At 42.5% G+C, this 23,645-nt stretch overlaps 1 protein-coding gene across 6 annotated transcripts in view; it reads right to left on the bottom strand.

The window, feature by feature from the left end:
* The window catches only part of phldb1b (pleckstrin homology-like domain, family B, member 1b), a 104,816-nt gene that overhangs the window by 14,759 nt on the left and 66,412 nt on the right, over window positions 1-23,645 (bottom strand). For 2 of the 6 annotated variants that reach the window (XM_008296894.1, XM_008296900.1), the window contains 11 exons: window positions 18,855-19,172; window positions 17,490-17,636; window positions 17,155-17,292; window positions 15,296-15,424; window positions 12,210-12,365; window positions 11,460-11,570; window positions 11,205-11,294; window positions 3,726-3,842; window positions 3,478-3,580; window positions 1,551-1,595; window positions 82-424 (listed from right to left, as the gene is read on the bottom strand). In XM_008296894.1, the coding sequence (XP_008295116.1) occupies window positions 82-424; window positions 1,551-1,595; window positions 3,478-3,580; window positions 3,726-3,842; window positions 11,205-11,294; window positions 11,460-11,570; window positions 12,210-12,365; window positions 15,296-15,424; window positions 17,155-17,292; window positions 17,490-17,636; window positions 18,855-19,172 (1,697 nt within the window). The remainder of the gene's footprint in view (window positions 1-81; window positions 425-1,550; window positions 1,596-3,477; window positions 3,581-3,725; window positions 3,843-11,204; window positions 11,295-11,459; window positions 11,571-12,209; window positions 12,366-15,295; window positions 15,425-17,154; window positions 17,293-17,489; window positions 17,637-18,854; window positions 19,173-23,645) is intronic. The other 4 variants (XM_008296896.1, XM_008296895.1, XM_008296898.1 and 1 more) reach the window with 4 other exon arrangements.

Here is a 23,645-nt window from a genome sequence, read left to right as displayed (position 1 = left end):
TCAGTGACTTGACTGAATAAATGGACGTTGTGAGTCTCATCAGTGTGTTCGTGTCCATGTGCGTCTGCTCCTCTGTCATACCTGGACATGTTATCAGGTGAGCAGGCCGAGTTATTTCCGGTGGACACGCTGGTGTCCATGCTGTCTGAGCTCTCCAGGCTCAGCGTGTCGTACGGCTGCTCTCCGGCTGACGGCGGCTGGTGGTGCAGGATGGAGTGGTGGACCAGAGGAGGAGGGCCGACAGAGCTGTGGCTCAGCGCGGGGCTGTAGGCCATGATGGGGGAGTAGGAGGGCGATGAGGAGGACGAGGACATGAGGTGGGGCTGAGAGCCGTGGAGTGCCTCCCACTGGCACTGAGCCTCAGCCGCTGCTCTCTGTTTGAGCTCAGCCAGACGACGGCGCTGCTCCTCGATCACCTGCTGACCTGGAGGAGGAGGAGGAGGAGACCTGATCAGTGGATTCGTTCTCATTATGATAGGAGCTGGAAGACGAAAGAACTACTCAACGGTCACCCTGCAAGCAACACGATAAACAACCCAGCAGGTCTGGTTGTTTCCTACAGAAACCAACAAGCTAGCTGTAAGTAGGTCATCCCAAGCATCAACACTGAAAACCCACTAAATGTAAACCAGCACCAGCACCAGCCCACAACGTAGACCATAATCATGCACCACACATACAAGTATGTGCTCTCTCAGTAATACAAGCTCGAGGAAAATTACATAAATCCAGTCCCACAAGGTCGAGGCAAAAGTTAAGTATCTATCCAACTTCTCACATTTCAAATCCATGCTGCTGTGCAGCTGATAATGGGCAGATACAGTACATCTGGAAAGAGCTCAGCTCCAAAGGAGGAGCTCACTGAAGACTGAACATGCAAGATTTATTCTCCAGCAGCAGGAACGTTCATAGAAGATTGATGGGAGAAGAAAGAGGATTCAATGTTACAGACAAAGAAAAGATGAAAAGAAATCTTAGGGGGAGAAGAGTTAATGACACACCAGAGAGAAAGGAGGCAAAGACAAGACTAAAGAGAAGAGGGTTAGGTGAAGACAGGGTCTGAAATTAACAGCAGCCAAGTGTCAACTTCTGGTAAATGTTACCTTTGATGGATAAATCAACAGAAGTAACCTGTCAGGCTGCATAAGCCTTGAATTTTTTGGGGTACATCCAGTCTTTGGTCTTTACTTGTGTTGAAGCCTTCAAGCTAAGGCTGCTGATTGGCTGCCTGATTGTTCTGTAGCTCTGTGCAAAGAGAGAGTTTTAAATCTTTGCTTCTATTGTGTCTTGATGGTTACCTAAAGACAGGCTACTTTAAATTAATTTACCTGTCGGATGAATTAAACGCTCCAATTTAGATGTTTTAAGTGATTAGAGGTGAACAAAAGATTGTTCTTGACAAGTTTGTTTGCAGGAATGACAGCTGATTTCAGACACTGCCTGTGATTTATGGAAAGAGAGCAGGTGAACAAACAAGGCTCAATTCCGCCAAAAACAAAATGAAGAAAACATCAGAAATCATGGACTCCTGGACGCGTTGATCCATCTACCTGCTGAGCTTCCCTCTGTGGTGTTCTGTCTGGAGGTCAGGGGCTCTGTGGTGCAGCGGCGCAGGAAGAGACAAGTCACAGACAGACACAGGCACACATGAGAAAACCTGAACTGCAGACGCTGACAAACGTGCCCAGCTGCGGTTTCCGACCCAGCACCTGTGGGTGGCAGCCAGCTGAGCCACAGCACCAGACTGCTTTCCTCTGATCCACTTAGTCACACAGCACAGACGCAAAAGCAGCGCTGTTCTGATGCCGCACACATACATAGAGCTCAGTGAAGAAAAGCAGGTTTCCAACAAGCAGCGCAAACAACTGATGATCCGTTTGTCTGCTGCAGCGTGTACTCATGACTAGAATGTTGTTTTATCAATACTTCCTTGTAGATAACGAGTACATGTGCTCCTGAGTCTTTAAAACATTCACTTTGTCTGTCTTCTGTTTTGTGTAAGCAACACTAAATGCCTACATTTCTGATTTCTAGTATGTATCTAAACCAACGTCTACATCTGCATCACTGTTATTAGCGGTTTATGTCTATGATGTAGGTAAATCATCCAGTAAATACAAGGTTAGGAACCTTGACTGGGAACCACTGACCTTGATAATAAAACTACCAACTAACAATATGTTAAGTGAAACATAAACTAGACTGAGCACATCATTTCCATTCATAAAATGAGCTGTGAACTCCAGAGCTCTCTCAGTTTTGGACCTATGGACTGTGTCTATCTGCACATCATGGCTCCACAAGGAAGAATCGCCAGAGGAACTGAACATTCCGACTCTGAGACTTTACAAGTGGCAAAGAATTCAGGAAGAGCAGCAACAGACTAACAATCAGTGAAAACAAAGTCGCAGCAGTAATCAGGAGTGGACAGAACGAGTTATGTTACCACCAATCAGAGCTGCAGTGGACCGACAGGCAGCTGCGTCAGACTTGGCAAAGGGGTGATCGGTGGAAATCATAGCTCAGACAGTGAGATCGACACTGTATAAGGTCAGCCTCTATGGACAAAAAAAAACCCTTGCAAGCTCGTTTTTAAAATAATGTACGTTTTGCATGAACCTGACAGTGAATGCAAAGTCCTGACAGTGAAGCTCGGTGGTGACGTGTGTGTGATGATGTGGAGCTACATGAGTACAAAAAGTGTTGACATTTCTAGACGGCAACATTACTGACTGTGGATATGAGTGAAGATGCCTTCCAGCCTGCAGAAGCTGGGCAGAAGAGTGATTTTACAGCATGACAACAATTCATACACGCTTCATACAAGAAAGAAGAAAAAGTGCAAACTAAGACTCGGCCAAGAATGTCACCTGACTTAGATCTGATAGAACACTTTGGGGTGTTTTAAACAGAAAGATGGAGAAACACACACCCACAGTCAAGAGAGAGAAAAATGAAATGTGGTGTCTTCTATGTGGAGGAGGATTGAGTCTGTCATCAAAAATAAAGGTGTGCATATGGAGTATTAGGGCAAAAAAGATTTGAATCTCAGTAATGCATTCAGTTCCTGATATGAGGCCTGTATTTTTATTATAGTAAATCCAAACTGTCAGTTTTTAATCTGACGTAGTAGTAAATAGCCTGCTGTTGAACTTAACATCAGTGACTGTACGGTGATGCCGTGTAGGGACATTTGGCATTTAGGTGATACTGTACAGGGGTGTACTCGCCTCTGTTGAACACTGTATTTTTTTAATGTAAGGCACACATGTAGATGTAACTCTGGCACCGTGTAGTCCTGACTGGCTCATGCTCTAATTATTTGAAACAAATCATTTACCATAAAGGAGCAACAAATGTAGGATGTTTGTGGCGTGTTCAGTTAGTCGTCACTGAATCATTACTGGACATTACTCGTGAATTTTGCAGCGTCGAGGCGTGTTGATTATGGTAAAGTAAAACTCGGGGGTCAGTCACCTTTCTGCTGCAGAGCGAGCTGCCTCTTGGTCTCGATGTCCTGCAGGGTTGCAGCCAGGTTCCTGGGCAGACTTCCAGTGCTGCCGACTGACAGCAGGGGGCTCTGCTGAGTCAGGCAAAACATCTCAATCACATGTCAAACACAGCTTCATTGTTCAACTGAGGTCCACATTCTCAAAAGACAACAAGTCAATCTTTTACATAAGGTCGACGGCCACATCACTGCTAGTGTTGCACACTCAGCCCACCTTGGAGTTTGTGTTGCGTCCCAGCGTTGCTGCTCCGTGCTGCAGGGGCGACGCAGAGCCTGATTTAGGCTGATGGAAAGAAAGGCCTGGATCACTGTCCAGTTTAGAGCGGAACACCTGAGGGAGGAGCACACAAAAAGCACAAAGAGGTCAATAGAAGGAAGCGATGAGGATGCGTGTTAAACCCATGTGGTAGCAGATGGAGCATTTAGGAACAATGTTAGAAGCACAACTGAACTCCAGCACTAACGAGTTGTGAGCTCCTGCAGGAAAATCAGCCGTTAAAAGCAAGACTGACATTATGCTGTGAGTTCTAACGCTGATGTTAAAATAAAATGCTAGAAATAAAAAAAAAAATGTAAGGTTCAATTAGTGGTTTATTTCAGTATCAAAGATAACATGAAGACTATGTGGGAGCCGTCGGGCGTCGTATGATTTCAGTTTAACACTCACACAGACACACGCACCTGGAAAGAAAGCCGAGTCCCTTCTGCTGAACGGCTGTTTGATCAAGCTCGTTTAAGTTAATGCTGCAGCGACTTAATGTTCAAAGTAATGACTTGAAAGTGTTCACACACTCAAACTTTATTTAAGTGGCGATTGAAGTTTTCTGTAGTCTTCTGCTTCAGGCAAAGACTCTCAGCTTTATTCCAAACTTATGCACATAAATTGACTTCATGTTTTACACCAAAGCAAACGTTCAAATTCCAAAAAAACAAAAAGCTACAACATGGAGTCGTGACCTGTACGATCTCTTCAAACAGCCGTGTTCATTAAATAATCCTTTAAGACAGTTTGTTTTTAGTTGTCAGCAACATTAAGACAGTTTTTTATGCTCAGAGTTGCTGAAAGTTGATTTTCAGATTGTGTGAGGAGGTTTTAAGAGCTGCAGACTTTTTCATACGATGTGATTGCAGCAATATTAAACACCAAACATAAAATAGCTATTTTTCTTTTGTGTAGAGTCGATGAACACAATATTCAAAGCACTTTGCTTCAGGAGACAGAGAGAGTCAACGTTTAGTGTCTTATCCCAGACGTGCATTCTGCAAAACTTACTCAGTAATCCTGAAGAAACACTCTCCTATCTTTCCTGTACTACTGTGTATGTACAGCAAAATGACAATAAACTTGACTTGATTTGATTTATGCAGCCGTTGTTGTGGTGTAGGTGCATCCTGTTTGCTTTAATGATCCTGGAGATGTGTCTCTACACTTATTTTTGAGTGACCACACTGGGGTGTTACAGAAAAAAATAAAATAAAAAATGTGTTATCTAGACATTGCAGATTTGGATTTTTGATCAACTGGCAAAAATCTTTACAAACATGTATTCAGTGTGTCATCATGTGTTACTGAGTGCAGGCTGATGTGCAAAAATACCATTTTATCCATTTAGAATCAAGTCTACTGCTTAATAGAATGTGCAATAAAGTGAAGAGGTCTAAATACCTCCTGGATGTACTAGACACACACACACACACACACATAGAAAAAAACAAGTTAACTCTGTGGAAGTGAGTCAACAGCAGCTTGAAGGTTTACAGAGGTGGAACAGCACACAGAGAAATGAGTGAAAAAAACATGAGAGAAAGACAAAAGAAGACCCTCTACCTGCAGCACAGGCCTGCGGCCAGACAGCGACTTGGCTGGCAGAGGGGGAGGACAGAGCTGGCTGGAGCCAGCCATCAGCTCCTGGTACCACTGCTCTAAGTCTAGCTTGGGGAGGAGAGGCCTACTGCCCTCAGCCTGGTGCTGGAGAGCCCAGAGAGCAGCAGCACAGACAGACAGACAGAAGGAGAGAGAACGTGGGAATGAAGGAAAAGGAGAGAAGAAAATGAGAAGACAAAGAGGAGATTAGAAAGCATTCAAAGACAGTAGGAACAGGACAGAAATGTTTGTTTTCTACACCCTCAAAAGCTGTAATTAAGTTTTTTTTTATACTTTGAAATTATTCCTAACTATATTCAACGCCTTATTGTTTTCAGCTACATTGTGCTTTATGCCCTCCAGCTGCTATATTCCTATTTTACATTTCTGTGTTTTAATTCCATGTTGCTGCTGCAATGACCCAGTTTCCCACAAGAACATTTAAGTTTCTCTTATTTCATGTCTTACACTAATCTGTCGTTGGACACTGAGTTTGAGATTTAGCAGTTTAATGTATCTCACATACATGTTATTCATTTCAGAGAGATACAGCGTCCTTGAATCACCGCGCCACGTTCACTTTTGTTGTCTTACTTCCATTATTGCTGAGAGTTTCTACCATCTGTGTCTGGTTGTGATAAAGTCATTCCAGACAGCTGACTGAGACGTGCTGCTTGCATAATACTGTTCCAACATCACCGTCACATGCAGCTCATAATCATGTTAAACAGAGCAGTTTCATGTTTTATTATTTTCTCTTCTCCTGGTGGAAGCGAGGAGATAAAACTGATTTATTAAAATTCTCTCGCAATCTAGTTTGGAGATAGAACGACTGAGAAAAATACAATATACAGGATATCAAACATGACGGATAACATTAATAACGTGAGCAGCATGACTGTGGGCACACGTTTAACAGATGTTTGGAAAATCTGTGACTTTGCGCAAACCTGCAGTGGAACAGACAAATACAGCAACATCACACGGTTCAGAGTCCTAACGGGCTTCAATAGTTGTGGCAAATGGTTTAGTTATATCAGTACAGACTCGCTCTACACTGTAGGTTAAATCATTTGTATGGAAAATAGAGCAAAGGACAGTTGTGTAAAGGATAGAAACAATAAGAGGAAAAAGGAAGAGGGTCCTTTCACTGGAGTGCTGATAAACTCTTCTGGAAACGGCACCACCGCTTCACCAAAAAAGCGGTTGTAGCTGACTTACAGTGGGATCATAAACAGCACATACAGTCATTTCAGCATCACACTTCCAGAAACGACACAGTTCCTCCGTTCTGTCACTTGTCATATGTAAATTTTAGACAGCGTAAACAAACTGCAGAAAGTCTGCATCTGTCTGTTCCTGCCTCCACAAACTGAGCTGATCGGCCCCAGCAGGAGTCTCCAGCACCGCAAGTCACAAAAGAAGCAAAGGTGCTGCTCACAGTGGGAAGTGATGTTCTAAATGCTCCTGTATCGATCTATTTCTATCTACAGTCGTGACTCGATAATCCGACACTAAATGTAAAACCTTCCTTGATGTCGGATAGCAAGGCTGTCGGATTGTCAAGACGGAGGTCGAGATACAAGGAGGGCTTCATGCTGGAAGGCTCATTTGTTGTTAATATTTATTGTTTATAGTTGTTATAATAACTAGTGTATTTTTAGAACACTACACATTACTGGATTTCATGCCTTAATTGACCGGTGCGCTTGTGCACGTTCCGGCCAATTCCACCCTGTCAGAGCGAAAGTGGTTGGAACACACAGGCAGTACTTGGCTGCTGATGCCGGTGTAGTTAGTGGTCACATCAGTGGCGGTGGGGGAGTGGCAGATATGCTCCACCGTTACCATCCGTGTTTACTTCCGTGAACACTGAGCACGCTCGCTGCGTGTGACGTCGTCGTGTCCTCTTCTGCGCATGTGGGACACTTTTGAGTCGTATGAAGTTCACACAGCAGATCACATACAAGTCGCATTTAATTGGAAATGTGAACGAACTCACAGAAAATCGGATTTCACAAAAAAATCTGAATTGAGCATTAAGTCCTGCAGTCTGAACGTAGCCAATCTGTGGGATTGTTCAGTCAGATAATACGCCGTTATCCTTATTTGTGACATAAAATGTCATGTCGTAGTCAGAATCCAAGGCTGTCGGTATGTTAGGGTACTTTAATGGGTTCCGTTAGTTTTTCCTAAAAGCCTGTCGGATGGCAAAGTTTTGGATTGTTAAGGGTCGGATTATCAAGTCACAACTGTATGTATATCTATCTATCACATAATCACTTGTTAATAAGTATTAAACAGTTAAGTCTTTTGATTGTGTTGTGAATTAACTACTGGATAATTTGACAATTAGTATGTATTGCAAACTGTATACAAACAGTACGTAGAATGGGACACAAACACTGTATTAGTTTCTGATTAATCATCTGCATCCTTTTTGTCTGATGTGGGTCAACGGTAGCTGCTGCTGTATGTTAAGCTGTCTATCAGCCATCTTTTCATGAAGAAGCTCTTATCTAGTTCAGACCAGATTTTTAATAAGTGTTTGCTTTTAGTCCCTTGAATCACTTTAAAAACTATTTTTTTAAAAACAACAGCGAAGCAGCCAAGCAGACATTAGTTTGGATCACGTGGCATAAACTACTGTCTATACGAGTGCATGCACAGGTGATGTGGAAGGAGGAGAAGAGGGAAGGGCAGCACACACCTCCACAGAGAGAGAGAGGGAGGAGCCGTGAGGAGAGGGGTAGCAGGAGAAGGCGGGGTCTACTGCTCCGGGCTGCAGGGGCTGGCGGAGCGGGGAGGTGGGGGACGACTCCACCTTCGGCATCCCATACATCTGATTTAACTGGCCCACTGTCACATACTCCTTCCCGGAGGTATCGCACACAGGAGGAGGAGCGGGGAGGAAAGGAGACCAGAAGCAGAGACAGGAGTGGAGAGAAACATGTCAGCAAGACGGGCGGCGGGAGGGAAACACGTCAAGTACACTTAGAGCCCTTCAGTGTCATGAAGGTGTGGAGGAGGGAAGGTCTGGAAGGAAACACTGACCGGGTTATAACACACAATACACACAGTCAACATCAGGGCCAGACCCAAACATGGAAACAACACTTGCATCTACGGGAAGCCGCTGACTGTAATCTAACATTTAGTATATATTTCTACATATTTATTATTGTTATAGGTTCAATATTAGAGGACTGGGGGGAAAAAAACCAACAACATTTTTTTTAGTTGCAGTGTCACTTATTCTAAATTAATTTAAATTATTCAGCTTTTTGTATGGAGAAGTGAGAGTGGCAAATTACAAAAATAAATAATTAAAAAAAATAATAAAATAAAAGTGGAAAAAAAAGAAGAATAAAAAAATAAAATAATAAATATTGTGGCAATATAAAGCAATATTAATCAAAAATGAATATATAAGAGAAAAGGCTAAAAGAAATATAAAGACAAATAAATAAAATAGTAAAAAATAAGAATTTATGTATTTATTTTAATTTATTTTGTATCATTTTTATTTTATTTTTTCTTATTTTTTCATTTATTTTCTCTTATTTTTTTATTTTTATTTTTTAAATTCATTTATTTTTTTATTATTATTTTTTAATAATGTCACCTTAAAAGCAAAGGCATAATGACATTCCTACTGCGCACATTTGTCTGAGCATATTTCCTGTAATTTTAAAGCGACATTTAAAAAGCGCTTTAAAAGAAAAAATAAATAAATAAATAATGTAAAAAGTTATTTCAAAAATAATTTTAAAATAATAATAGAAAATTTAAAATTAAAAAAAATAAAAATGCTAAAAATAAATAAATAAATAAATTAAAAAAATAAAAAAACAAATGATTATTATTTTATATTATTGTCTTTATTTGTCTTTATATTTCTATTTTCATTAGCCTTTTCTTTTTTGGATTCATTTTTGCTTACTATTGCTTTATATTGCCACATTATTTATTTTTTATTTCATCTATTCTTTTTATTTCCACTTTTATTTTATTATTCTTCTATTGATTTATTTTTGTAATTTGGCACTCTCACTACTCCATAGTTTGTGCTCATTTTAACTTCAAAAGTGCAGCAATTAACAAGTTTGTCTCATCTTGACAAAAAGAAAAACAAAAAAAGTTTTACATCAAAGTGTCCAATTAGGCCTTCTCTGCATGTTATAAAGGAAATGATTTTGTTATCGTAAAGCTATAATCATAAAAGTGGATATTTATAGCATTCCATTTTGCAATCATTAATCCATCCAGCCACACTGAACCTCTGCACTGCTAATATGACTCGGTGTTACAGCAGTCATACCGTGTCTACTGTAAGTGAGCGCTGCCTCGCGGCTACAGCGGGGGCGACTACAAGCTGCTTACAGCGAACGCTCATGTAGCAGAGAGAGAAAAAGCCGACAGTCAGTTTGATTAACGGCAAACCAGCAGAGGGAGCAACATGACATGGAAATGGAAAGGATGGCAGGAGGAGACGACAGAGCAGAAATTAAGACAGAGCAGATCAGGAAAGAGACAGATGGGAAGTGATGGTACCTCGCAGGCGCCAGCTAATGCAGCATCTATGGCAAACGAGCGGCCGTGCGAGCCGGGCCGGCCGCTGTCATGGTGGCCGCCGCTGCCGTACATCTTATAGACATCCGACAGCTTCAGGTACTCCTGAGCGCCAGCCAACAGCCAACAACAGACAGGATGAGAAGCCATGAGGACAGCGTTGTGCCGCACCTCTCAGGCGCAGCACAGTAACACACACACAGACTTGTACACAAAAAAGCACAGAGCCAGTCCACAGTGCTTTTTCCTCGGAGTTGGCACATCTTTGCATGCCAACAACCAGGCCCACAATTAATCTGGTTGTTGTTGTTGTTATTTCAGCTAAAAGTGCATCGTGTGTGTGACAACAGACAAACAGGAACACACTCAGCAACAAACACAGTGAGTCTACAGCATCACAAGGGGCCGACGCACACTTAGGCCACAAACAGGCACTTCACAGCAACCAGTGATGCGGCGGTCGACGACAAGAAAGTTACAACTGTGGCCCCTACGACACCAACTAAAAGCACTGACTTAAGCCTTTGTGAAGAGTTAAGAAGCATCACAGGTGCACTCAGAGCCACAGTGTGACCGGGACACTGACACGGTGACGGGTGGCCTTCGGGGTGAGTCACACAAGACAGCAGGGGGGGGGGAAGCTGTGGGCGTCATGCAGGGATCATTAGTTCAGTTACCTCTGTAGGGCTGCTGGGGTACAACTGACAAGAAGGGGAGGGATGTAAGTAGGAAGGAGAGGCTCGACAGAGGGAGTGCTGGGAGGAGTGGACATCCTCCAACAACAGGTCGGCCTCGCTGATATGGAGCGACTCCTGTTTCGACAGTCCAGGGATAAGTGCTTTTAATGCTGACAGAATGTTTACGGGACACTAGATAGAAGTTCTGCGCTTCACAGTCGCCTTCCCTCTGTTACAGCTTCAGAAACATGTCTGAGTTAAACACGTCAGTTCAGCGATGCATTAGAGAAAGATTAGTCGGCTCTGCACGCTAATTAGTGAGAACTCTACATTAAAAACACAGATCAGTTACATTTCCGGCCCTAAATCTTTCATCAGTTAGATCCAAGCGATTATCGAGTCTGCACAACAACAAATCAGTGTGTGTGTTGAAGGATTAAATGTGGTGAGAAATCAGCTGTGAGTCATCAAAGCTCCCTTGTGTTTTCAGGCCAAAAGCACCGAGAGAGACGACTGTGAAATTAGTGTGCGTGTGTGTTTTATTCCCCGCGCAAACAAACAGGTTCAGTGATTCTCTCACCTCCCTCATCGCAGTGGAAGACTTGGGGAAGCTCTTTCCTCCAGTCAGGCTGTGGTAGCGCTTCTCCAGGGCCGACAGCCTCTCCTTCTCCTGGAACACAAAAACAGACGCTCGTTCTTCAGAGGAGCAACTTTCAAAATCTAATGAAGCATCAGCATATTTCTGTGGCTGTACTTTTCTCTCTCTAAAAAAAAAAAAAAAAAAAAAAGTCTGAGCTTGGGTGGGATATTATTTCTCTGTTTGTCTCCTTGCTACCTTTTGGAGCATTTGCAGCGTGAGCGTTCTGTCTTTGGCCAGCCGCTCACACTCCTGAGACGCCTGCAGGCCGAGCTGACTGGCCTGGTTCTCCAGAGCAGACACCTTCTCCTACAGAGAGACAGAAAAAAAACAAAAGATTAAATATTTACGACAAGCTGTGACAATAAAATAGCATGCATTGAATAGTTTCCTAAACACCAGAGTGGAAGGATGTGACAGGGCTGAATGAACAATGCAGGACAAAAATAAGGAATATGGAAATGCTGCGAGTCTGTGGCAGCATTTTGTCGACGTAAATATTGAAATATTTGAACAACTTTGGAGTCACTGATGTTGCCTCTGCAGTGAGAAAATAAGTGTCTCCTGGTGCAGCGGCCTTCAGATGGTCTGGGGCTTGTTTGGCTGCGATGTGTGCCAGTGTGTGGGTACACATTGTCTTTTCTTTGTGAAGCACTCTGAGGCTCTACATTGCTTCCACGGTACACACTGTAACTTATTCCCTAAGCACCGCAAACTAACCCACAAACACTGCTTCTTGCTGAATCTCCTGTGGTGTGGATGGTGTTGCTAGAAGTCTGACACGCTACAGGAAAACGGGTTTTCTGGCAGGAGTACAGTCAGGCTAACTAGATAACCCAATAACTGAGCTTACCACTGACGCGTCTCATCTCTTACAAAAATCCACACAGTTCAAACCATAATATGAAGACAGAGACACTCCTGTATTCCCGTCTCGTGTCTCCTCACCTTCCTCTTGGCCACGCTGCCGTGGTACTCCGCTCTCTCCTGGAGCAGCTGCTGGCTGATGGTTTCTCTTTCCTCCTCCAGGCTGCTTTCTCTCTCCAGCTGCTGGAACTCCAGGTCCTCAAACTTTTTAGTTCCTGCTTCCAGCGCCTCTCCATCCTAACGGAGCCCCACACAACATCAGCGGTTATGTCACAAACATAAACTCCTACACGGCTGTATGTCAATCACTTTAAAGCCATCCACGGTTCCCAGACTTGAGCAGCTGCTGACAGCAAAGTCCAACTTTGCTATTAGCACTTGACTTTTTAAGTTTGCAATTGAGACATTTTTCCAGCATGGCCGAAGCTCTTTTTTTAGGAACAACTAAAAGCACACCATGTTCAGTCAAGCAGACAGCCATGTAGGACATGCTTCTACAGCAGCACAGCTACCAGTGTGTGGTAATTAGAAATAGTGCTATACACAGGAGGCAAAGGATGGTCACTGACATTAACACAACCTGCTTTGTACTGGAAGAGTTGTTATGTTGTTGTTTTTTGTATTTTTTTCTATTTAATAGCACTTCCATCACTTTCACTCTACTTTACTACTCAGACTGCTTTAGAATAAATGTAATAATCATATGGGCTAATAGAGTCGTTGTACAAACACTCCATGGGACAATAATGTCAGTATCTTCAGTAAAAAGACTGGCTTCAATGTGAACATATATATAAACTGTGTGTATTTCAGAGCTTTATCTTAAGAAGCAGCCAGTCTCTCCTGCTGTTCAGTTGCTGACAAGTTTAACAGCAGGAAGCAGACGAGTGTTTGAGTCCGAAAGAGCTGGAGAGACTCTGCAGCACTTATAAAGGGCACAAAAGTCTAGAAAGTCAATTCGCTGACATACAGTCTGAGAATCAAAATGACTCTTTTCTCCAAATGGTCAAAACAAGAACAGCCGACTCAAAATGTCAAACCTCCAAACACTGGAAAAAAAAAAAACATACACCTCGGGAACAACTTCTGTTATTTGTTATTTAACTTTATCCTGATTGGCACACATTGAAAAGCACTGCTCACTGACAACTCATGAGGTATTTCAGCATTTGAATATAGCCTACAGTAAGTGTTGTAGCTGGTAAAAACAATGATTTCTGTCTTGTTCACCTTCCTGATAAGCAGTAAAAAAAAAAGATGCTGCCTGACTCTAAACCAAACATTCATTTACATAAGAGCAGTCGCAGGATGAGAGCAAACAAAGACAGAGAATGGATCTAGTCAGGGCCTATGTTAATTGATTAGTGAGCAGTTATACACATTATGTGAGCCGTGACAAATCACAGAAGAGATGCAGATCAGATTCACACATGCAGTGCAGCGTGTTTGTTGTTTGTTGACCCAGATTTTTACCAGAAAGCCTCAGGAGCAGCTGAAGTGACCAGGAGCCATTTGTGTGCTCCTGTATCGACCTGAGGGCTCCAGTAGCACCTAGGTGTGGTGTGGAGGAGGGAAAAAAATTCCTCCAGCTTGTGGCAACAACACGTCTGTGGGGAGGACTGAGAAGGCTTCTCACAATTACACTGAGTCCGTGTGTGCATGTGTGTGTCTGGGAGCCACATGCGGCGGGCCCCTGCCAGGGCCAAAGGTGCCAGTAGCACTATGTGTGATGGTATGTGCTGAGCGCTGGCACATGCTAGACTTACAGTTTTCAGGTTGGCTCGCAACGGCGGCTGTTTTAGACTCACTATTTGACCTGAAAATCACTGCCATATAACCATCTTAATTCCCCAAAATCACACATGCTGCAGTTTTCCTTTGAGGGAAACTAACCAGCAAAATTATTTAAGCTTTTAAGTTAATTTTAACATCTTAATTTAAAAATTAAACTTTGTTCTGATTACATGTGTTGCTTGGTGTCTGGAAATCAACATAAATCTATTGTGTTGAGTCAGATTTAATAAATCCCCTGATAACTGTTAAATAAAGATAGCTCAACCAGCAATTAACCACATTAGTTCCACTCTAAGCTTTGATTACACGTCGCTCTGCTATTACTAATAATACTAATGTTATACTAGCATTGTAGTGTGTGTTTTTGGGGTTTTATGTATATTTTAAATCTCTTGTACAATGTACTTTATATGACCCTGCATATTTGTCCCCTTTGGGTCAAATCAAGTGTTTTTAAAATAGAGCTACACATAACAGTTTTTTGTATTGGAAATTAATCCATTAATTATTTTCTAGAATAATCGTTTAGCTGCCCGGTCTATAAAATGTCAGAAAATAGTGAAAAATGTCTTTCAGTGTTTGTGAAAGCTCAAGATAATCCTCAAATGTCTTGTTTTGTCCACAACACAAAGGTATTCAGTTTGCTGTTGTGGAGGAGGAAAGAAACCAGAACATGTTCACATTTAAGCAGCTGCTGTCAGAGAAACGAGAGTTTTTTTCATTAAAAGTTTAGATAATTCAATTATCAAAACAGTCAGCGATTAATTTAAGTTGACAACTAACCGATTAGTCGACTAATTGTTGCAGCTCTAGTTTAAATCGAATTATACTGAATTAGATGGCAGTGACTGCAACTGGCTTCATTAGCTGTGGTTTAATGTTTTTAATTCTTTATAAGTTATTAGTACGGTTTCTGTAGAAACAAGTATTTTCAAAATGCTAATTAATTTTTGGCTGTTTCACAGAAACTCTAATACACAGCTATGGTCAGATTCATGGTTAAAAACTGATGTCTGCAAATGCTAACTAGCTGCTTTTTCCTTGTTGCCATATAACTAAATGCAGAAGTCTGTTCTAATACAAATATTATGGACTTGATTTAATGTGATGAGAGATGCTCCACTATGTTACAACATTAGAATTACAAATGCTACATTTAAAATGTGTGTTTATGCCTCACAGTGCCTCTGGGAGCCAGCCCAGTCAACTTCAGCTCCAGTTTGTAAAAAGTGAACTCTGTTGCAAGCTACAAGGACCTTGGTTGGGTCATCTATGTGAAAGGTCGGTGGGATGCTGAAGGCTGCAGGCCAGAGCTGGCAGCCAGGGAGGGAGGGAGGGGTGGTCTGGGTGCTGCTGCTCGACTGCTGACCCACCCTTTTGAGCTGTTCCTGCAACTGTTCGCGCAGGGACTCGGGACAGTTATGAAGCTGGTTCTTGAGCTCAGCGTAGCCCTCCTGGAGGCTCTGCAGGGCCCGGCGCTCGGCCTCAACATTAGCCCTCTCCTAGAAAGACACAACACACACCCACACACAGGATGGATGGACGATAGGAGAGAGAGAGAGAGAGAAAGAGAGAGAGAGAGAGAGAGAGAGAGAGAGAGAGAGAGAAACACACTGCTCAAAATCCACGCCATGCAAATAATAAGCTTTAAGGTGTTAGCAACAGACATGTCGTGACAGAATTTAAAGGCTGGGCAGAGCACAGGTAGCAGGTAAACTAAACTATTTTGTGACTTCTTGGCTCCAAGTTTTATCGCTATCATTACTGCAAATGATAAAACCCTGAATGCTTACCTAGGAAGTTCTGACATGAACCGTTCATTCTGTCAGTGAAGTTTATGGGCAGTAAATATCCTGACAGAGTCTATGCAGTTACACCTTCAATAAAGTGGAAGAAAATTGCTGCAGTTACAGGCCACAGGACAATCCCACATCAGATGCTCTCCAGTTAACGTACAGAGGTCTCATGTCTCCTGGGTGCTGCTCCAGTTTCACGCTCAGGAGTCAGTCAATAAATACTAACCTTGCTGATACTTGCTTTACTGTCTTATCTCATACAAGGTCCTCTAGGACTGGCAGCACTGACAGAAGACTAACTTTAAAGTAAAAGACACATTTTTTCCTTTTCTTGAATTAAGGTGAAATTCAGGTGAACACTTTTAAGAAACACGTTTGTTTCATTTTTTTATCACAATGTCAAAAAAAACCCAGAGAAACCACATATTCATGGAGAATGTATCCTGGAATTCTTCACTAACTCCTGGGTTTTTATGAGAAATGTTGATCCCTTTTTGTACAAAGGAGTCAAACATAAGATGCCTGCTGCTTGGACATGATAAGGCACAAAAATCAAATATAATGTAGGTTTAAACTGGATGAGAGATGAGAACACTGAGACCTGCAATCAAAGTAGCCATGCCATGAACCTTGTGGGGAACCATGAGGAGTCCTCACAGTGACACTTGGGAGAAAACTGAGTTTAGCACAAATATAATAACCAGCAGTTAAGAAGCAAATGTGCCTTCTGTCCACTTTGTTTGTTACTCGTGGTGAAATGTAGTATGTGCAGGTATACAGAAAAACGGACCAGCTAGAACCACTATAAAGAACATGCTCGATTCCCTTGTTTGCTACTGGAACACCTTATTAAAGGTCTGTTGCAGAACCCGTGCACTACGGAACCAAAGACTGCAGAGTCCAGCGGAGGGGCAGGTTTTCTGGCCTACAGGGCCTGTCATGCAGCGAGGAAACAGGCGAGCAAAGTTAATCACAGAGACGGTAACTGTGAGTGCTGGAGAAGCAGAGAAAGGTTTAAGGGTTAATGGATGATGGTTAGTGGAGTCAAGCTGCCGAGAAACGCAACCACTGAGATGGGAAACATGCGAGAGAAGACACCCAGGAGGTAGATCATGTCCTTTATACAGCCTTTTTTGTGGCTTCCAATTCTGGGGTTGTCTATGAATAAATTCAGTTCCCACGGATCAGGGATGCTCAGTACAGACAGGAATGTTGAACACCGACAGTGATGAACCAGCAGGGAATGTACAATGTAGACCAGAGAGGACTGTTTAGAGACTGTAAAAGCACAGGCAGTGAGTGTGTCTGTGTGTTTTCCCTCATTTCCAGTGTGCATAACCTCTGTAAATATTTAAATCTGTAAAATTGGTGAACTCAAATACAGTCTTTATAAAGTGCGTATCTGCCTCACACCCTTTCATTACTGCTCCCTGTACCTTGTCTTTCTCCCTTTGGATGGCGCTCTCCAGCTCGTCCAGCTTGTGCTGCAGCTGAGTGATGATGTCCGTTTCGGCCTCTATCTGGTCGAGCTCCGCCTGCCTCTCGCCCTGCAGCAAGGCACGCTCCATCTCCGCCTGAAGGGTGGATCACACAAAGTGTCACAGGTGAGCTACGACACCAATCTCATGCTGAGCTTGTGCCCTCCACAGGGTAACATCACCAGAAGTGATGTCGTGGCTGTTTTCAGCTTTTTCTGCTGCTGAGGAGAAACTGTCCGTAAACAATAAACAGAGCCGAGCATCGTGTTTACACCTAGATGGCTTTACTCTACCTCTTGTTTGGACTCTTGAAGTTGTTGCTCCAGTTCCGTGAGTCGGTTTTTGAGCTCATCAATCCGAGCCAGAACGCGAACCCGCTCGTCCTCCAGGTAGCCCAGCTCCAAACGGCCTGCGCTGCCTGAACTGGAGGAGTCCTCGTGCTGCGCCGAGAGAACAGAGTCACGTTTTATATACTCTGTAGAAATCATTCAGTCTAATAGTGAGGACTGTGATCTCTCAGGTTTACACACAGCTATGGATGAATTCATGATTCCACGTTATATATTAGCTTTAAGTTTCAAGTGGGAGTTGGGGTACCCATGGGAACCCTAAATACACTTCCAAATATATAAAAAAAATAAAAAATTCTGAAAGAGATATTAATGTTCAATTCAAAATAATTCAACATTTGCACAAAAGACTGACTATTTGAATTAAAACATATTTGTATTCAGAAAGCAGTGATAGAAGAAACAGAAAAACAAGGACAGACTGATAAATGACAGGCGACTGATGAATAAGCCTCATGCAGGAACTCGTGCAAACATGGGTTTCCTACTATTTAGCAGACCTGTAACGTTATAGCCTCCGACAAACAACACAAAAAGCCATCAGCAGGATTTTTTGTTAAAGTGCAAAATATCAGACTGTAGCTTTGTGAAGATGAAGCTTCTAACCACTGACTCTCTGTATTCTACTGTCGCATCTTGAGCTCAATATTTACAGTAGTCAAGTAAATTAGTGACATAAATGTAATTTATCTTTTGGGAAGCACTTTGAATTAATGTCTGTTTTAAAACTGCTACAAAAACAACGTTGACGTGACTTCACCTCTCAAGTTCAAGAAGTATTTACAGTAAACGAGTCACTTGTTCATTCGTGCATTTTGATCTTTCGGCTCAGCTTTGTAGGCTGAACATGATACAGACATTACAGTAAACACACTGAAATGGACACTAATCTCTGCCTGACACATTTATTTTTGCAGGTCATGCAGGGGTGCTGACATGTAGAACAAAGCAGTTTGGCCTCACATAACGCATGCATGATGTTCACCTCACATGCATCCATGACGTAACATTCTACACACTAGCAGCCTTCAGCATTAAAGCGTTAAATGTCACTTGAAAAAATAATAACTGCATTACTCTGAAGATCTAATTAAAGCTGCTCAGTTTTCAACCTCACCATGTAACTGCTCTGCTGTTCTAAACATGACCATCGAAAATTTCTCCTTTGTTCAAGATCACACTGAATTCTCTCAGATCTCTGGTTAGGAACACTTTGAGAACCACTGATGCAGCAAAGCGTTTGCACATGCTGGTCCCACAGCGTCATGCAGAGAGCATCTTTACAGGGAAATAAGCATTCCCTCTGACCTGTCGGTCTCCATTGTGCAGTGCTGATGCTGTGCTGGGAGCAGGAGATGCCCTCACCTCCTGATGAGTGCTCTCTGTACTACTACACTCCTCCTTCAGGTTCTCCTCGTCACTCTCCCTCTGCCTCTGTGCCAGGCGGAGCGAGGTTGAGGACGGCATCCCTCCCAGGACGTTCTCCATAGACGGTCTCCGCCCAGAGCCATCGGACAGACCTCCGGGGAAACCTGTCCTCCCTGAGCCCAGAGGGTCCAGGCCGGGGCTCTCTCCTTTGTTGTATTCAGCACAGAGGTTTAGGATGGTCTCTAGTCGCTGTCGTTCCTGTGGAAAATCCAAACACACAAGAACATCAGAACAAGTGGGAGCTTAAATACACTGAAAATCTCTCTTCTTCCCTTTAACTTATTTAATACAGCAGCTGAATTTGGTGTCTGAAACACACGGTCAGCCTCTGACTCATAACATCATAAACTCATCTCTTAAAATCTGACTGAGGAGCTCTATCCTGTTTTAATGAACAGTCAATGTGACCTTTATGGTCTGTATCACATTTTTACCCATTTCTAATGTGCAATGCTCTTCCTATTAATACTTTTATTTGTTTCTCTTTTTTGCTCTTCCTATTTATAGTTCTACTTTTATTTATCCTCTTTTTTTTGTATATATATTTTTTCTTAGGTTAACTTGTTACTATTTTCAGCTCTTTTCTTGCATCTGTACTACGGCAACAAGTGAGTTTCTCCATCTGTGGTGATGAATTAAGTACAATCCAATCTAGTCTAGTCTATCTTATGGATATGTCAGTGTAAGCCTACATCAGGTACGGTCAGTTTGTTGCTTCTATCTCATTTCCTGTTTGTGTGTGAAGCTCACCAGCTCAGAGGTGGGAGCAGACAGGAGGCCTGATGCTGACTGTAGAGATGCAGCTAATTATTATTTTCATTACTGATTTAACAGCAGATTATTTTCTCAATTAAATCAGCTGTGAGCATCTATAAAACACCTGAAAACAATGAAGCGTTCCTGTGAACATTTTTGAAGCGATTTATTGCTTAACAACGTAGCTTCATAATGATTATTGCTGATATTTGCAGCGCTGAGAGATTCACAACATCTCTCTCGAGGTAAGTGTCACGTTCCTAAACCCACAGAACCCCACAACCCACCAGCAGGTCTGAATTTCACGTTATCTTAAAAAATAAAAACAAAATTAAAACACACCATTAATCAGAGGCCAAAACTGTGGGTTTGGGGTTTACAGCGATAATATCATATGTGACAACGTTCCATCAAGAAAGAAGAAGCTTTATGGTCACTGTACAAGAAATACAACGAAAGTTTGTTTGGTATCTAATAGTCTAAAAGAAAAAGTTAAAAGGTGGTATGAATAGTAAAATAGCAATAAAATATAAAATAAATAGTCTATTAAAAGTACAAAAGAGCATTTGTTAGAATGAGTCCATAAACTGGGAGTGTCATATCTCTTATCAAACTCATCTAAATGATAAGAGATATGGTCTTTACACTTCACCAATGTAAAATAAACAATAATGTGCTATATATGATTGCCCCTGCAGTATGACAGATTCATTTACCCAAACATTACAGAACAAATAGACTAAAATAGACTGAACTGTGAGGATTACTCACTACCTTCTAGTGTGTAAAGAATCGTCATATAACCACTGCCTGGATTAACATTAATATCCAACCCTAACTACTGATCCCAGTAGAATAAAGAGAGTAAGATTAGTAGGATGAATTTGTCTTGTAGCATCTGTATCAATAAAGAAGTCTACTGTGAAGTGCTGTCACTCCTGAAACAACACAGCGGCCCACACGGTCCTCTCCCAGGGTGTGGCCCGGCAGTCCGACTCTTTGACTGGTTGTCCAGCTGTCACCATGAGGGGTCAGCCCACCTAAGGGGGCCCCCGGCAGCAGTGTGACCTCTGACCTCTAAATATCTGCCGCTGTCTCCAGTGGAGGAGTTCAGCTGCAGACACGGCGTCTCTTGAGGTCTGCAGAGTCCTACAGATGACCGCTACACGGCACCGCGAGCCCAACGACAAGCACCAAGCAGTGTTTGATGGACAGGTGATGATCTTCTAGGTGTTTAGTATAAAACAGCCAAACCTAAAGAAATTTAATGTGCAACCAACCAAATATATCCCCATTTTTAAAACTCCTATCTGTTAACCCGTAACCCTGCAAATACATTCTTTTACTCAGATGTTTTCTGCTTTTTGCGCGGCATTTTCTGCTCTTACGATTGAATTCAAGCCCAATCTGCTTCTCGTCACACAGGAACACTTGGCAAGCCAAATTGTTCTCATCCACAAATAAAACCCCCGGTGCGTCTTCTCCCCCATATTGCAAAGTGCACAGCTTTCCCAGTGAGGAAGCATCTGCATGATTAGGAGCTGCAGCCCCAACATTAGCTTTAACCTGTAATCTGGGACCAGTTAGCTTTTAACTGTGTGGGTGGGACTAAAAGACCCCTTTGGGCTGTAGGACTGCGTTGTATATTCACTAGAAGAGAGTCAAACTTCAAACATTTCCTGGCAAGTCTGCAGCTACACAAGTCCTCCCACTCAACATCTGCTTGAATGTACACACAGACACAGATTAGACCACTCAGCGTCCTGACGCCTGTCTCGTTTCAGTCAAGAAAGCTGATTGAAATTGTCTCCTTTAATTGCCAGACAGCCTTCAGGCTACCAAACCTGTTCGGTACACGAGTAGCAGGATCACAGACAGATTTTCGTGCCCTTAAATATGTTTGGCCTCGACATAAATCAACTTCAAATTTGACGCCTGACATATGCTGTCTAACTGTGCTTAAATGGTGCCACCCATCAAATCCATGTTGACAGATCACATCTTTCTGCGTTTTCTTATGTGGTTCTTTTAAATGCTAGAGGTTGCTGCTGCCACAGGCGCTAAAAAAAAAAAAATCCCCCGGTTTGTAAGTTTCTAGGTCTCTCAGTAGATGTCGTTGGCAGGTCCCTCAGGCTTCTCAGAGCTGGCTGGGAAGGAACGAGGTGGTACAACAGGTCAGTGTGTCAATCCAAACCTTTTTACCAGATGCCAAGCTCCCATGTCCCAGTTGGAAAGAGCGAGGATTTGGCTTGAACAACAGACATTTTCACAGTTGTTCAATAAAGCTATGCAAATGTGGGCCTTTCACATCTTACCCTGGTGAATGACTAAGAAATATGAACCTAAATTAAGCGGAAATAGCTTAATTAAATTTAAGAGCCTATAAAAGAGGTTTCTCAGCCATTAAACTGAAATGTGTTGTCAAAGTCAATCCACATCTGCTCTGGGAAAGAAAAAAGAAAAAAAGAGAAGTGAAAATCTACTTACTCTCATGATGGACACCGTGAGAAGAAAAGGCTCAAACCTTGACATGAGGCACACATTCAAGTCAAGACAGCTTGGTCAAAAGACAGATGAACAAACACCGGCCTTTAAAAGCCAGAAACACCCCCAGTGTCTGACACCAGTGTAACAACAAACCCCCGCCCCCAGGATGAGCGGTGACGGTGGCACAGCTCCACAGCAACCTTCAATCATCTGCTGTTCAAAGAGGCTTCTCACATCCAAACATCCAAAGGCTTAATATACACTCATATCTGAAGTGTTTTCAGGAAAATGGCAGGTGTGAAAAATGTCTGTATTTATGCTGAACCAACCAACATCGAATCTGCAGGTATTTTAAGACAAAATAAAATTGCTAAAGACTTTCATCCTAAATGTATGTATCCTGCTTGCCTACCACATCATTAATCCCCTGCTGTGTCACTAAGCTAAGTCACGAGTCTGAAACTGCCGACAATGTGATAAACACACAGCTTGCTTCAGTGTGTAAACTAAATACAGTTCATTCATACACTATAATAACATTTATTAACCCCCTACAGGGATACAGACAGAAACTTTCTCTTCATCAGATGTCAGCATCACTGTTTTTTTTATATAGTGCAGTGAAACAAATCAGCAAACGCTTTATTCTCAGATTCCTAAATCCCCAAAGTGTGCATTAAGGCAGATATTACTGAAAAACTGAACTAACCAGCAGCTTGTCAGAGGTGTTATACTAGGCTGGCATGCAGCCAGAGTGTAAATCCCACACATGTGAGTATTAACAGAAAGCCTCAGCGGAGGGTGAAAGTCCTCTGGATCAATCAGAGAGGGAGATGCCTCCTACTAACCATGGAGCTGTGAAGGAATGCCTGAGTTCCCACAGTTCTCTAAGCTCCAACCCAACCCCAGACACCAGTTGACACATTCCACAGCCCTCCTCGTCTCACTTAGTGGGTGGTTATCCTGACAACTGGGCTGGATGAAGACGTTCTGAGGCTGAAGCTGCCACTAATTAATCCATTAAATGTCAACTGCTGGATGTAAATCGATTTTCTCCATCTCTAAAGCAATAACCTGACAAGTAAGACGACGGAACATTTGATTAAAGAAATGCCTCCCGTCTTTTTGAGTTGAGACGGTGCTCTTAGAGAAGGGCATTTTTCTCCTTGAAAGTAAGAGAGCATTCACATTTCACCCCCCCAACAAATATATAAATGATTACTCCAATTTAACTAGTTCTCTAAATTACTGAGCATTAGTAAGTAGACGGATACACTCTTGTGCCTCATAAAGCAGCAGCCAGTTAAGCCCGGCTCAGACTACAGGACTTTTGGGCCGACTTCCCCTCGTTTCAACGCTCCCAACTGCTCACTGATTACACTATATTCTTAATATCCTGCGGTGTGTGATGTTGTGTTGTATTTTCCA

The sequence above is a fragment of the Stegastes partitus genome, unplaced genomic scaffold (assembly GCF_000690725.1).
Source record: "Stegastes partitus isolate 25-593 unplaced genomic scaffold, Stegastes_partitus-1.0.2 Scaffold1162, whole genome shotgun sequence".
Taxonomy (NCBI): domain Eukaryota; kingdom Metazoa; phylum Chordata; class Actinopteri; family Pomacentridae; genus Stegastes; species Stegastes partitus.
Note: the sequence above shows the minus strand (reverse complement) of the source record. Positions and strands in the feature narration are given on the sequence as shown.